The sequence below is a fragment of the Hakea prostrata genome, chromosome 6, assembly GCF_041222555.1.
Source record: "Hakea prostrata isolate BN-2017 chromosome 6, UWA_Hpros_2, whole genome shotgun sequence".
Taxonomy (NCBI): domain Eukaryota; kingdom Viridiplantae; phylum Streptophyta; class Magnoliopsida; order Proteales; family Proteaceae; genus Hakea; species Hakea prostrata.
In genome coordinates this window covers 38,455,447-38,468,695 of record NC_142605.1, presented here as the reverse complement: position 1 = coordinate 38,468,695, position 13,249 = coordinate 38,455,447, and the positions used below count along the sequence as shown (strand labels likewise).

General features: G+C 40.7%; 1 protein-coding gene across 1 annotated transcript in view; it reads left to right on the top strand.

Annotated features, from left to right (window-relative positions):
- ATG13 (Autophagy-related protein 13) overlaps nt 1-10,037 on the top strand; it is a 36,495-nt gene extending 26,458 nt beyond the window's left edge. The window contains exon 3 of the mRNA XM_089158792.1: nt 9,395-10,037. Coding sequence (XP_089014918.1) covers nt 9,395-9,731 — 337 coding nt within the window. The 3' untranslated portion in view covers nt 9,732-10,037. The remainder of the gene's footprint in view (nt 1-9,394) is intronic.
- The last annotated feature ends 3,212 nt before the right edge of the window (nt 10,038-13,249 follow it).

The window sequence follows — 13,249 nt, the reverse complement described above, 5'->3', positions numbered from 1 at the left end:
ATCTTCTCCAATAGTCCCATCATGGGCTAAGCTCTAACGCGACCAACACCAATTAAGTCCAAGCAATGCTTGAACTTGGCTATATATAAAGGCTTTGTCAACATATCAACTATATTTTCTTCAGTACCAATCTTGAATGCCTGGAATAAGTCGGTTTTCTGGCATTCACTTCCCCTGATGGCTTTTGCTTGGAAGCTCTGCAACACCAGCGTAGCCCTCAAAGCTTAAAACTCCTCCACCTATGGCAACATCTCCTCCAGTGTATCTTCTTGTCGTTCTAACCTTGAGCATGTCTAATCGCTCCTTCAATTGAACCCCTTCTTCTCTCGCAAATGAGGAAAAGTTCCTCTCCTCTAAGGTGTCCTCTGTCAACTTTTAAGAGGAAAGTTACCTCCACTAGAAATCTAGAATCAAATGACTTGAGCTAGGAGACTCTAACACTTCTTTCTTCCATCGCTGCCTTAAAGCTCACCAAAACTATACTCCATCCCCACCCCTCTCTACCTCTAGATCAAAGTTTACTGATGTTGATGGCATTAAGAGGGAGGTGGTCTCCTACTTTTACTCTTTCCTAGCCCCTCAATCCCCGTAGGCCCCCTCTCCCTCCCAATCTCGTTGATAAGTTCATCCCTGCCTCCCTCCTTAATTCTTTCTCGGCCATCCCATCCAACAATGAAATCCTTGTTGCGATTAACTTCCACTAACCAAATTGAGCCCCTGGTCCGAATGGGTTTAGTATGGGATTCTTCAAAGCCTCTTGGAGTTTCTGAGAAGGGGATTTTATCAATGCAGTCCGAAACTTCTTCCTCAATCCTTCCCAACTTTCCTCCATTAATCAAACCCTCCTTTGCCTCATCCCTAAGAAGCTTGTTGCTTCCTCCCTCTCTGACTTTAGGCCTATCTTCCTTTGTAACCTCCTTTACAAATTCATTGCCAAAATCTTGGCCTACTACATTAGGTGTTATTCCTTCCTTGGTTAGCAAAAACCCAGTCTGCCTTCATTGCTGGCAAAAGTATTACTGCCAATATCCTCTTTTGTGCTGAGATTTTGTGTGGATTCGATTGCTCCTTTCACTCCCTAGCAGCCCTCCTCAAAATTGATCTTCACAAAGCCTTCGACTCTATTTGTTGGGATCTAATTCTTGATGTCCTCCCCTCTATGTGGTTCCCCCCCCCCCCCCCCTGTCCATTAGACTGAAAGCCTGCATCTCGTCTACCTGCTTCTCGGTGATCACCAAGGACTCTTCTACAGCTTCTTTCCTCTAGGGTGGAGGTGTCTACCAAGGTTGTCCCTTCTTCCCTTTCCACTTCTCCCTTGCTCTCGAGGTCCTCTCTTGCATCATCCAATCTATTATTGACCAACACCTTATCTCTTCCATCTCTAAGTATAAAGCCCTCAATCTCACCCACCTCACTTTTGCTGACAATTATGATCTTCCACAAAGCTTCCCATTCCTCTATCTCCAACACACTAGTCGTCCCTTTCCCTCTTTGAATCCCTTTCCGGTCTCCGTGTCAATTTGCAAAAATCTCTTCTTTTCTTGTTAGGTGTCTCAGACTTCCCCCATGCTGAGCTTTTGCAGCTAATTAGGTTCTCCTCGTTTCCTTCCCTGTCTCCAACCTTGATGTCCGCCTCATCCCTAGTCGCCTCACCAACAAGCACTACTCCCCTATGCAAAACCAAATTCGCAAGAAACTCTAACTTTGGAAGGGTAAAATTCTCTCCTATGCTGGCAGGATGGTCCTAATTAGATTAGTCCTCCAATTCTCCTATATCTATTGGTGTGGTGTCTTCTCCCTTCCTAAAGCCATAATACGTACCATGGAATCCCTTTTTTGTGCTTTATTATGGAAAGGTCTTCCTTCACCTCATATCTTGGTCCTCGATTTGTCAACCCAAATCTGGGGGTGGCCTCGGCTTCCATAGGATTTGAGACTACATCTGTGCTAGCTTGCTTATACTCACTTGGAAAATTTCCTCTAAGCATGACTTCATTTGGGTGAATTGGGTCTACTCTTATCTCCTCTGCAATGACTTCATTTGGATTGTCTCCCTCCCTCTAAGTCCTTCTTGGGTTTGAAGGAAGTTACTCCTTCTTAGGCCCTTAGCCCTTCTTGTCATACCCTCTCATATTGTTAATGGGGCATCCACTCTCTTCTGGCTAGAACCTTGGCATCCCATGGGTGTTCTCTACAATCTCCTAGGGCCCTGCCAGGTCTATGCCTCTAGAATCCTTACAAACACTTTCCTCTTGGAGTGCCTTTGACCTTTGCCTTCCCACCCAATCCTTCCTCATCCACCATCTCTTCAACGTTAACCCCAATTGCATTAACGTTTTGGAATGGCTCAAAAGATATTGACCACCTCTTCTTCTCTTGCCCTTCTCCCTCTCCTTATGGGATAATCCCATTACCTTAATTTGGCCTCGCTCTAGGCGCTCATTTGGGTTCTTTAGGGATTCAGTTTGGTTTTTCGAGACACTTCTCCAGCTCTTATATTGTGATATGGTTGGCAAATTGATGTTCAACGCTTTGATCTCTCATTTGTGGTGGAAGCGGAATCTCAGAAAATGAACCTCCAAATCTAGATCTATTGATTTGATTTGGAGAGCCATATGTTTTAATGTCTCTCCTAGGCTTCAGTCCTTTTCCCACCCTCCAGTTCCTGACACCCAAAAGAATAGAACTATTGTTGTCTCCTAGGGTTTAGGCTCTTCCCTTTTGCCAGCTAGTAGGCTATAATCTCCCCCTATTGTCCCAAGGAACAGGATCATTGTTGTTTCCTAGGGTTTAGGCTCTTCTTTTTTGCCGGCTAGTAGGCTGTGATCTCCCCTTCTCTTGTACATTCTTTCTTCTCCCCTTCAGGGCTTTGGTTAGTGAATTTACTCATTCTTCCAAAAAAATGTAAATACCAAAAAAAAAAAAAAGTTTTCAGGATCTTCCAGATAGGAACCAGCACAACACTAGGGTTTCTGGATGCTTTTGGCTAAGGGTTTTAGGATCTCTAAACCTGCTGGGTACGGTAAATCAGATCTGAACTTCTTATTGGATTTCAAAATTCAGATTTTAAATTTTGACTTAGGGCAAGCTAGGGTTTCGGTAGGGTTGGAAAGGGCTCAATCCTACTTGTTCTGTAATGGCAGAATTGTGCCTTGTCTTATTCTATCTATCAAAGTATGAACTGATGAAAGAACTTCATAATTCCAAAATTCTGCAACTTTAAATTTTCCATAACTTCTCAAGGTTGGAGATGAAGTGCAGAATTTTAAAGTCAATGAAAGAAAACAGGTTTGCAGAAAGTGGTCGGAGATATTGTGGGGATGAGGGGAACGGGTTAGGGAGTCCTGTGAGTGGGGGGAGAGGGTGAAGGAAGGCTGTGATGGGTGAAGGGGCTTCAACTTACTTGGGGCTGTTGTGACTTGCAAGTATACTGCTGTGAAAGACTTGAACAAACAAAGATGCTGCTGGGCTTATTGAACTTCTGAGAATTACTCTCCAGCCCAGGCTGTAAGGGTTTCCTTCCTCACAGCCCAAGCCTCTGTTTCTCCAATAATCCTACCTATACTTTATTCAGAAATAAAGAGGCTATCTATAGTCAATTACAAGACAATTTGACTCAAAATTGGGATTCCCTATCTATATCGAACAACTTCTAATACTTAACAAACACTTCTATAATAGGACTTGTGAATATGGTGGGAGATCTCGCCGAGATATCTCGTTTTTTCACCTTGGCGAGACGAGATGGAGGGCGAGAGCAAAGAGTTGGGATATCTCGCTCGAGATCTCGCCATATCCCGCCCGGATCTTGCTTGGAACTCTCAATTTTTACCTTTTTTTGTGAATTTTGGCTGAATTTTCACTTGCAACTACTCTTAGGACATCTACAACAAGGAAGATCAATCATTCTCTAACTTGTCTTATGAATTTATGATTTAATGACTTATATAGAACTTCTAATGGTTGTATAATTATTTTATTCTTGAAAATTGAGATTGTGATACTCATATGGATGGAATTTTGATAACATTTAAGTTAGTTGATGCATTTGATATACTTGCTTTTCATTTATATGCCTTAAAGGTTCTATATTACATGTTGTATAACATTGCATTCCCTAATCCTACTATATTTCGGTTTCACACTATGGGTAGACTTAGAAATCATACATAGGGTTGTTTCTAACAAATCCAATGCCACCAACGTGTTTAGAAGGCCTTAATAAGCTAAATATCACGTTTCAACCCAATTGTGACCCTAAAACCCACCGAGATGGGCCACCGAGTTGACGCCAAAAAATTGTATATCTTGACCGAGATCTCACTGACATGGTCAAGATCTCTCTTTTTCAAGGTGGCGAGATCTCGAGAGAGAGCGAGATCTTCTACCATGCTCGTGAAACTTGTAAACTACTTTAGGGCCTGTTTGGTTACATGAATCCAGAGGTTTCAAATCTCTGGATTCATGAATCTAAGAATTATACCCGTTTGGTTGTAAAAATCTCTAGATTCATGAAATCTAAAGATTCACCTTTTTACACTAAAAACGTGAATCTATAGATTTATGGGTAAGGGGTGAAATCCAGAGATTTCAAAAAAGCTATACATTTGCACATTCACAAAAATCACATCGATCAAATATTTTTTTAGGATGAATCCACAAACTTCATTCCACAACCAAACATTTAATTTTATAAATTATGACTCCATAGATTTGAAATCTATAGATTTGAAATCTCTAGATATTTGAAATCTCCAGACTCATGTAACCAAACAGGCCCTTAAGATATCCTTAAGATGAGGATTTTTTTTTTGGGGGGGGGTGTCTAGAACAGATAAGGAATCTTATCCTAAACAACTAACAACTCAAACTAACAAACAAATACTTAATTTAACTCACCAACTAGGACTCCAAAATAGAAAATAAAATAGAATTAATTTCTAGGAATAAAACTGGACTTGACCAACTAGCTTTGGCTTGATCCAAGGGTGGAGCATGGAACAAAAATCGATCGATATGGTCGAAATATCGATCGATATGTCTGCAAATTTCGAAATCGAAACAAAATGTAGTTGTAGGAACGAAAAGTGTACAATATCGTTTCGTATTGACTGATATATCGGTCGATACGAGTCGAAATATCGGCCCGATACCATATCGGGCTGAAACGACACCTACGCAACTTATAAAATACCTAAAATCAACCCAGTTTCGACCTACCAAGCCATTTTTACCTGTTTCGAGCAATATCGCCCTGGAGATTTCGACCTCTGTTTGAAAATTTTGGTGATTTCTCTTGCTTTCATCCCCTTCTACACCTAATTTCTAGTATTCCATTTCCTTCAAACACTTAATTTGCTCCTCCATTTGTGCATTTTCTCAAATCTTGCAAGGTGAGTAACCAACTTCCTCATTTTTTTATTTTTTTTTTTGTTTCCTTTGTGCCTTAAATCATGTTAGATTGCTTCCAGATTTATTTATGTTTACTTTAGAGTGTTGATCTATGAATTTGTAGTGTCAAAATTATTTTTTGATTCTTCCTACTATTTTTTTTATTTTTCTGTTATTAAAAATTATTTACTAAATTATGTATATTGCTAAAAATGTATATGTATAGTACATGTATAAGCTTCAAATGAATGTATGTGAGAGTTGAGACACCATATTGCTGTGATGGTGTTGAATTTTTTTCTGTTAATTATGTAATTTTACTGTATTTAATATATATTTAAATAATTAAAAAATATTTTAAATATTAAAAAAATAATTAATTTATGTTTTAAATTTTAAAATAGCAGAGTATTAGTGGAAGCATGTATGCAATTTTTGGAGCATGTTGTGGATATTTTTAAGATAGCTTGTGTGTATTTTATATATTTTAAAATTATTTATATATTAAAAAATATTTATATAGTTATACATTTTTTTTATATTTAAAAATAGGAGGTTATTATTAGAAGCATCTATGTCATTTTTGGAGCATATCGATCGATTTTTGTTCCATGCTGTCAATTATCGGAGTCAGCCACTAGGACCTTATCAGTATCCCAATCCTTCTCCTGAGAGTCAAAGTGCTCTTTCATTTGTTGAGTAGATCTTCCACACTATTCCACAGCCACAAGGCCCACCACCACCAGTTCCTTTGGAGATTCACAACTTCCCACCGTCAGGAAATCTTATGCATGTGGATGAGGCCACGTACAGAGATGCAGTTGTTGACTATGTCCAAAAATATATGGGGCAAACATCATGGGAGTTGTATTGTCATTTGTATGGGGTGCAGATGGAAGAGGGAGACCTTGAGGCTTGAATAGAATAGACTTGTAAGTAATAACATTCCCACTTCTTTTCTGATTCATGTACTATATACTTGGAATGTTGGATGTTACATTTTCAATAGTTTTTTAGTAAACTAGTAGTTATATAGTGTTTATTATGCTTGAAATAGGTAGTATGCAAAAATCCAAATCAATTTGAGTGCATTTGAGTTGACTTTTCAAGAGTCAGATAAAAAGTATCCAGTTTCGGTCGAAAATTCGACCGTAACATGGAAATTTCTACCTTTTTCAAGGTCGAAATTCCCATATCGATCGATATTTTTTCCTTGGGGTGGAGAATGACCATTCTAACCCTGGTCAGGTTCTGCCCCCTGGGTTTTCTCTTGCTCTTTGATGGGATTACTCCCCTTCTTGAAAACATTCATCTTCTAATGAATGTGCTTGTCATGTACTTCTGGGTCAATTCTTTGGAGGGTTGCATGTGGACTCGACCTCTCATCTTGTAGTGGGGATGCAGTAGTAAGTGTGTTGCTGTTTGCACCTTCCCTTGATAGAAGTATAGAACCTCTGTGAAATTGGTCTGTTAGCAATGTAATCTTCAATCTAGGGGCCTAAGTGTTAGGAGCCTTAGGAGGGAGGATGGAGCAGATCGCCATGCCTTTGGAGCCTCTTTTTGTCATCACTTTATCTTCACTGTTGCTATAGCCCTTACATGTTTATAGTATCTTCCCTGAGAAAGAAGGAAAGACCCAAAGGAGGTCTAGTCTCACATGGGAATGCTCTTCCTATACTGTAAAGATCCCTTGGAGGGGTGGGTGTCTCAACTCCTTAGTTGCTATGACCTTGTTAATATCGCCTAGGTCCTTCTCTGTTTTGGCCTTGTTCTCAGAACTCTCTAAGTGTGTAGTCTCTGTTGGGGTAGCTTCCAGGGCTACCTCTTCTTTATGTGCTAGATTAAAGGTATGATGAATATTGTATGGAGGGGAAACTAGGTCAAGCAACATTATTGTCACCTCCATATTTTGGGGCAGCAACTCTGAAGCCTCAAATTCAGGGCCATGGTAGTCTTCTACTAGTGTACTTGCCTTGATCATGTCCCTATATTCCTTGGTGGCACTCTTTTTGTCAATTAGGGTATATCCTCAATGGCTTTGATCTCCACCTGGTTCTTCATGATTGGGGCCATGTGATCTCCTTGGAAATATACTGTGGTCTTTAGTTACCTTGGAAAGCGTGGGCAGCATCACTGTATTTGCTGCTGACTCGTCGTGCTTCTATGGGCCATCCAAGTGTCCTTCACTGTTAGAAATTCTTCTAGGTCTGCTTCTAGAGGTGGACATTGCACTTCCTTTGGAGGAGTTGACTTATGGCCTTGAGAGACGGTCTCTCCCCTTCTTTGAGAACACTTACTGATTGGGTAGTTTTGCGTGTAGTGACTAGGGCTGCTGCTCCCCCACTTTTCTGCCAAGTTTGCAAGCCTGGAATTCACCTCAATTCCCTGTCTAATAGGGATCCAGCAACTTCTAATACTTAACAAGCACTTATTATAATAGGACTCACATAACTTGTAAACTACTTAAGATGAAAATAGCCCCCAAGTGTTGTATGATGAATGCTTGCTGTTAAAAATAAGAGAGAGCTCGTAGAGTGATTCAGTATACCAGAAATACTTTATTTAAGCTGATTGTTGTGCGATAACAAAATAACATAAGGTAGTTTTTTTTGGGGAAGAAAATAGGGTAGAATCAAGAATCAGTGCATTTGATTTACTTCGGAATAGCTGCAATTGGGGACAAAATGAGAGATTCTTATGGCTTACTCAGGAGCAATGAAGATCAAAGTGCCATGAAGCAAAGGTTTGAAAGGGCATAAGTTTAAAATGATTTGGTGTAGGAGCTTCAGCTACACGTGGCTTTGGGAATCTAATTAAGATAAAAACTAAAGCATTCCACGAAGAAAAGGGTAAAGGTCTAGAATCTAACTATTTTGGGATTTAATTTTTTCTTGAACACTTCTTAGTTTTAGTTAGTATTGATGGAATTGGCAGTGATTTTGAAGGAAGAAAAGGGTAAAAGGTTTACCACTTCCACGAGAAAAAGAGACAAGGGCCGATTCTTGAAGGGGAATCCTAGAATCATTGTAGGCTTTTGTTAAATATAGTAAAATTAGGACTGGAGCTGTATTATGCAAGAAATTAAAAATGTTTGATCCATTCAGTTGGGTGGAAATGGTTGCAAAGATCTCTTCAAATGGTTTGTTCTACTTTTAGATTTTATTGCTGCCTTTGTTTTTTTTCTTGATGCAGCATGATGTTAATTTTTTTGCTTAGATGTTCTTGGTTTCTTTCAATTGCGCAAGTTTGCCTGTTCAGGCTGCTGTTGGGTTTTGTATTTAGTTGAGCAAGTATTTATTCAGTTCTTGACCTTTTTCTATTATTAGGACTTGCGACTGTTAAAATCTGAGAACTAAAGAATGATTGCTAGGTCCCTACCTAGCTGCTCGTTTATGACCATAATGTATCTAACCCAATAAATTCTTTTTTTGATATCCTTAAAATCTGTAGCCACGCACCACCGCCCAAAACATACACCCACGCGCACACACACAAAATAGAAAGTTTCTTGGTATGCATGATCACACCATCTTATTCATTCGCCAAGTAGTTGGTTCTTCTCACACTGTCCCTGCCTGGTATTGAAGTTCCAAGTGGCATTTGTCACAAAAACTCCACGACGGGAGGAAATCCTATAGTTCACTTCAGGAATCAAAACTATAAGATTTCCCGCCACAGAACCCTTTGATCAGGAAACCCCATTAGATCTACACGAACCTTTGATCAGGAAATCCTAGAATTCGCCTTAGGAATTGCTTTGCGATTCAGAACTATAGTTTGCTATGGCTACTTGCATTTGAGATGTCATCAAACGTAATTTACCAATTATTTTTTTTTATCAGGAATTGGTGTCTTGCTATTTGCCCACTCCCTATTTGGCATTTTAAGATGTTATATGGACATAAGTTATAGTTGTTTCTTCATGTCATTGATCTAATAAGGCTAAGTTGATAACTTTTATTTTTTTGGATCTGCCATGACTCACGTAATATCTACCTCTTAGGTCTGGTAGGAACCTCGATGGGAAAGAAACTACTGAGTCTTCACAAGTGTTCTCATCGAGCAGAAAATCTCAAGATGCTGCTGTTGGTTCTCTCGTTCTCATGCTAAAGACTGCACCACCTCTGCGCCAAGACTATAGTTGTTACTCATCTCATTCTCCAAGCGAACTTGAGGGAGAAGCTAGTGCTGATTCTGGATTCTTTGTGCCTCGGAGGACAGCTGATGCATTGGCTGAGCTCAGTAGTTACAGGGAAATGAGGGACTTACTACTCTCTCAGAGTGGGACTCCACTGGTCAACAATGAAGAAGAATCAAAACCATCCGATTTTGTTGGATGATATTAATATTTCGTTGGTATGCTGGCATTCAGTGGTTTACTGCTAATTTGTTTCAGGTCTGTTGCTACATGTTATTCAAGAAGGAACTTGTACACTGGAAACAGGGAAAGGGAAAACTGTGGTAATGCATGTGCATACATACCATGACTGGAAACTGAGGTGGTATAACAGAAAAGACTATCTGGGACTGAGATTTTGTGCCAATTTGTCAGAGAATGAATTACAAATTAATAGAAGCTAAAAGGGTGTGCATCCTGCCTTAAATACAAAACAGTCACTTGATTACCTTGGCATGTAGCATGCCGATTTATCTTGACAGTATATGGATCCCTCTCCCACTTTCTCCTACTTCCAAATGTTAGACACTTCATTTGGTTGCATTATGTAGGAATGCTTCTATTGATTTCGTGTTCTGTTGGAGCTGGGAGTACCAATCTGTATGACAAATCCCATCTTCACTCTGCACATCTAACCATACGAATACGTCATGAGACAAGATTGGCAGATAAAGAAAATAGTTGCTCTGCTTGTTCCTGGACATCTCGGAGAAATGATTGCTAATTTGGAAGTTGCAGTCATTCCTAATGTTTCTGAGTTTCTCTTTGCATATGGATGCATGCTCGAAGGAGTGGCGTCCTCACATATGTCCCGTGGCTCTTGTTTCACTCTGTTCCTGTGTTTCCAAGCTGGCATAGACACCTTTCTTAACGCTGAATCGTAGATCTAGAAAGCCGCCCCCCCCCCCCCCCCCATCTCACTGTGAAATTCGTATCACGCTTGATCGTTATCTGGCCCACTGCAGCAACACTGGAGAATGTTTTGTGGTTCATCTTGAAAGATTGGATGGAGGTGGGAGACAAAGCTGATGTAAATTCGCATTGATGAGAAATACAGCCATTCTTTCTAGATCATTTGCCCGAGAGAAAACTCAGATGACTGCATCAATTCGTTTGGATTTCTTCCTTCGAGAGAAACAGTCCAAGCTACTTAAGCTGTTTAATATACGTCGTACTTAAATAGATCTAGAATTTGATGTGGCTGAGGATAAACGCACTCGTAGGAGCAAAAGGTGAGGCAGCGTAATATCATGTCAAGGGACTATGCGTCAGAGCGAACCGTTTGCATATAGTTGTTAGCAATGAACGAAAGTTCGGTCGTTTCGCTTGGTTCGGTGGTAGCCGAAACCATTAAATCGGCGAAATTTCGGCGAGATTTCGACGATTTAAAAGGTATTTTTCGTTCCAACTGAATAAGAAAATAAAAAATAATTAAAAAAATAAAACCTACCGTGAATGTTAAACCACTTTCAACCAGCTTTCACGCCGCCCAATACCCTCATAATTACCCTCCATGTGAAGACAGAAGTCACTCAACTGAATAGTGAATACTCACGAAACCCAAAGCCCTCATTAATTTCTTTTCTTTGGGGTTGCGTACACACTTGGTTTTGGATTGAACTTCATCTCTCATCTTCATCATGGAGTTGGACGGCTGGGCAAGCTCTCGCCCGCAGAGTCGTCGGAAGTCGCTGCTTTTGCCACTTATTCGCATACCTTATCTCTTCTCCGCCAACGATAACAGTGCTCCTGCAGTGTAGAGTGGAGAGTTCCTGTTGCAGCCATGGCTTGTGCAGCTCTTTCTGCTATTCACTCATCCAGCCCTACTACGTTCTTATGCAATTCTCCGAAGCCCATGGCTTCCATGATTCCTTCCAAGTCATTATCCCAAACCTTAACTGTCCCCGGAAGCTTCAACGGTCTCCGCAGGCTCTTCCAGTCTAGCGCTTCTAAGCCAATTTCATCTCGCAGATCTTCTCTGAGAAGGAGCTTCATTGTCAATGCGGTAATTTGCCGAAATATTGTTCCTTGATTTCAACAGTGGTTTCAGTGCTGTGAGAGAGAGAGAAGCAGTGAACGATGAGGGATATTTCGCATCTTCTTCTTCTTTGGTCTTCTACCGTCGATATTGGCCGAATTTTCGCCGATTTGACGAAATTCCGGCGATATTGAGCGATATCTCGGCGACATTCTTTATTTCTCGTTTCGCCCCCTGGTTTCGTTTCGCCAGGGGGCGAAACTGGCGAATTTCGCCGATATTTCGGCGAAATTCGCCGATATTTCCTTCCATGGTTGTTAGTAGTAACAGAATGATGGTACGAAGATCCAATAGGAGGGAACATTTCTAAGAGGGTAGGTTGAGTGAGGAGTTTTGTTATAAAATGATGTACTCGTTTTGGAAGAAATCATCAATGAAATTACTCTTTCCTTCCATTATCTGGACCCTTGAAGTAGGGTGAGCTCCCTTAACAATTTGGTGCTTTCATTGTCCCTCTCCTTTCCCCGGCTTCAATGGCCGAAGGTACCCCCACCTTCGACAACTTTTTGTAAATTAGAAATTTTGAAACCCTCAAATATGATTAAAAATAATAATTACATTTACTAGCGTACTCAAATTAGATTCTATTTGGACTGCCTTCCCCCTCTCCACTTCTTTCTTTATCTGGAAAAATCTGCTCACTCTTCGGCCCCGTGCCCTCTCTGCAATCTCTATTCAAATCTCCGCTGGGTCCTTCACTTCTTTCTGGCTTGACCCTTGACATCCGATGGGTATTTTGTTATTTGTATTTGGTCCCAGGGTTGTATATAACTCTTGAATCCCAAAAGATATCCCTCTTTTCTCTTTCATCACTAATGGCTCTTGGACTCCCCCCCCCCCCCCCACACACACACACACATGAGTCTCACACAAACTTGGAACTCCCTCCCCCCTATCTTCCTTTGCTACTGATATCACCATTTGGACCATTTCCTGTACCAAAACCTTCACAACTGCCTTTGCCTGGAACCTCCTTAGAACCCCTTCCTGTCCCTTGGTCCTCTTTTGTTTGGTTCAAAGGCTATATCCCCCGCCACTCCCTCACCTTTTGGAGAACCCTTAACTTGGCCCTCCAACCCCAACTGTAGCCTCTGTTGGAACGGTATTGAGGGCATTGATCACCTTTCTCTTCACCTGCCATTTCGCGCTCCATCTGGAGCTTAGCCCTTGATTCTTTTTGGCCTAGATCGAGACGCTCTTTTGGTTTTGCTCGAGATTAAAATTTGATCCTAAGTAAGTTCTCTGGTTCCAAGATTTGCGACCAAGTAGGTATGCTCATTTTTGCTGTTGTAGTTCATCATTTATGTTGGGAACGCAACATGAGAAGATGGGCTTCCAAATCCCGATCCCGAGTTTTGATTTGGAATGCCATATATTATGATGTTTTTTTAAGCTCAATTCTTTCCCCCACCCCCAGTTATGGACTCTTTCAATAATAGATTGATTGTGAGTTCTTGGAGTCTTAGCTCCTCCCTCCAGTCGTCTTCTTGACTGGTTGCTGCCCCCCCCCTCTTTCCCCTCTGTGTTATTTGGTTTGGTGTTTTTAATATATTATTTATTCATCAAGAAAAAAATAATATGTACCTTTGATCGTATCCATTGGATGCAAATATGTACACATGGCGCAATCAAAATGGCTAACT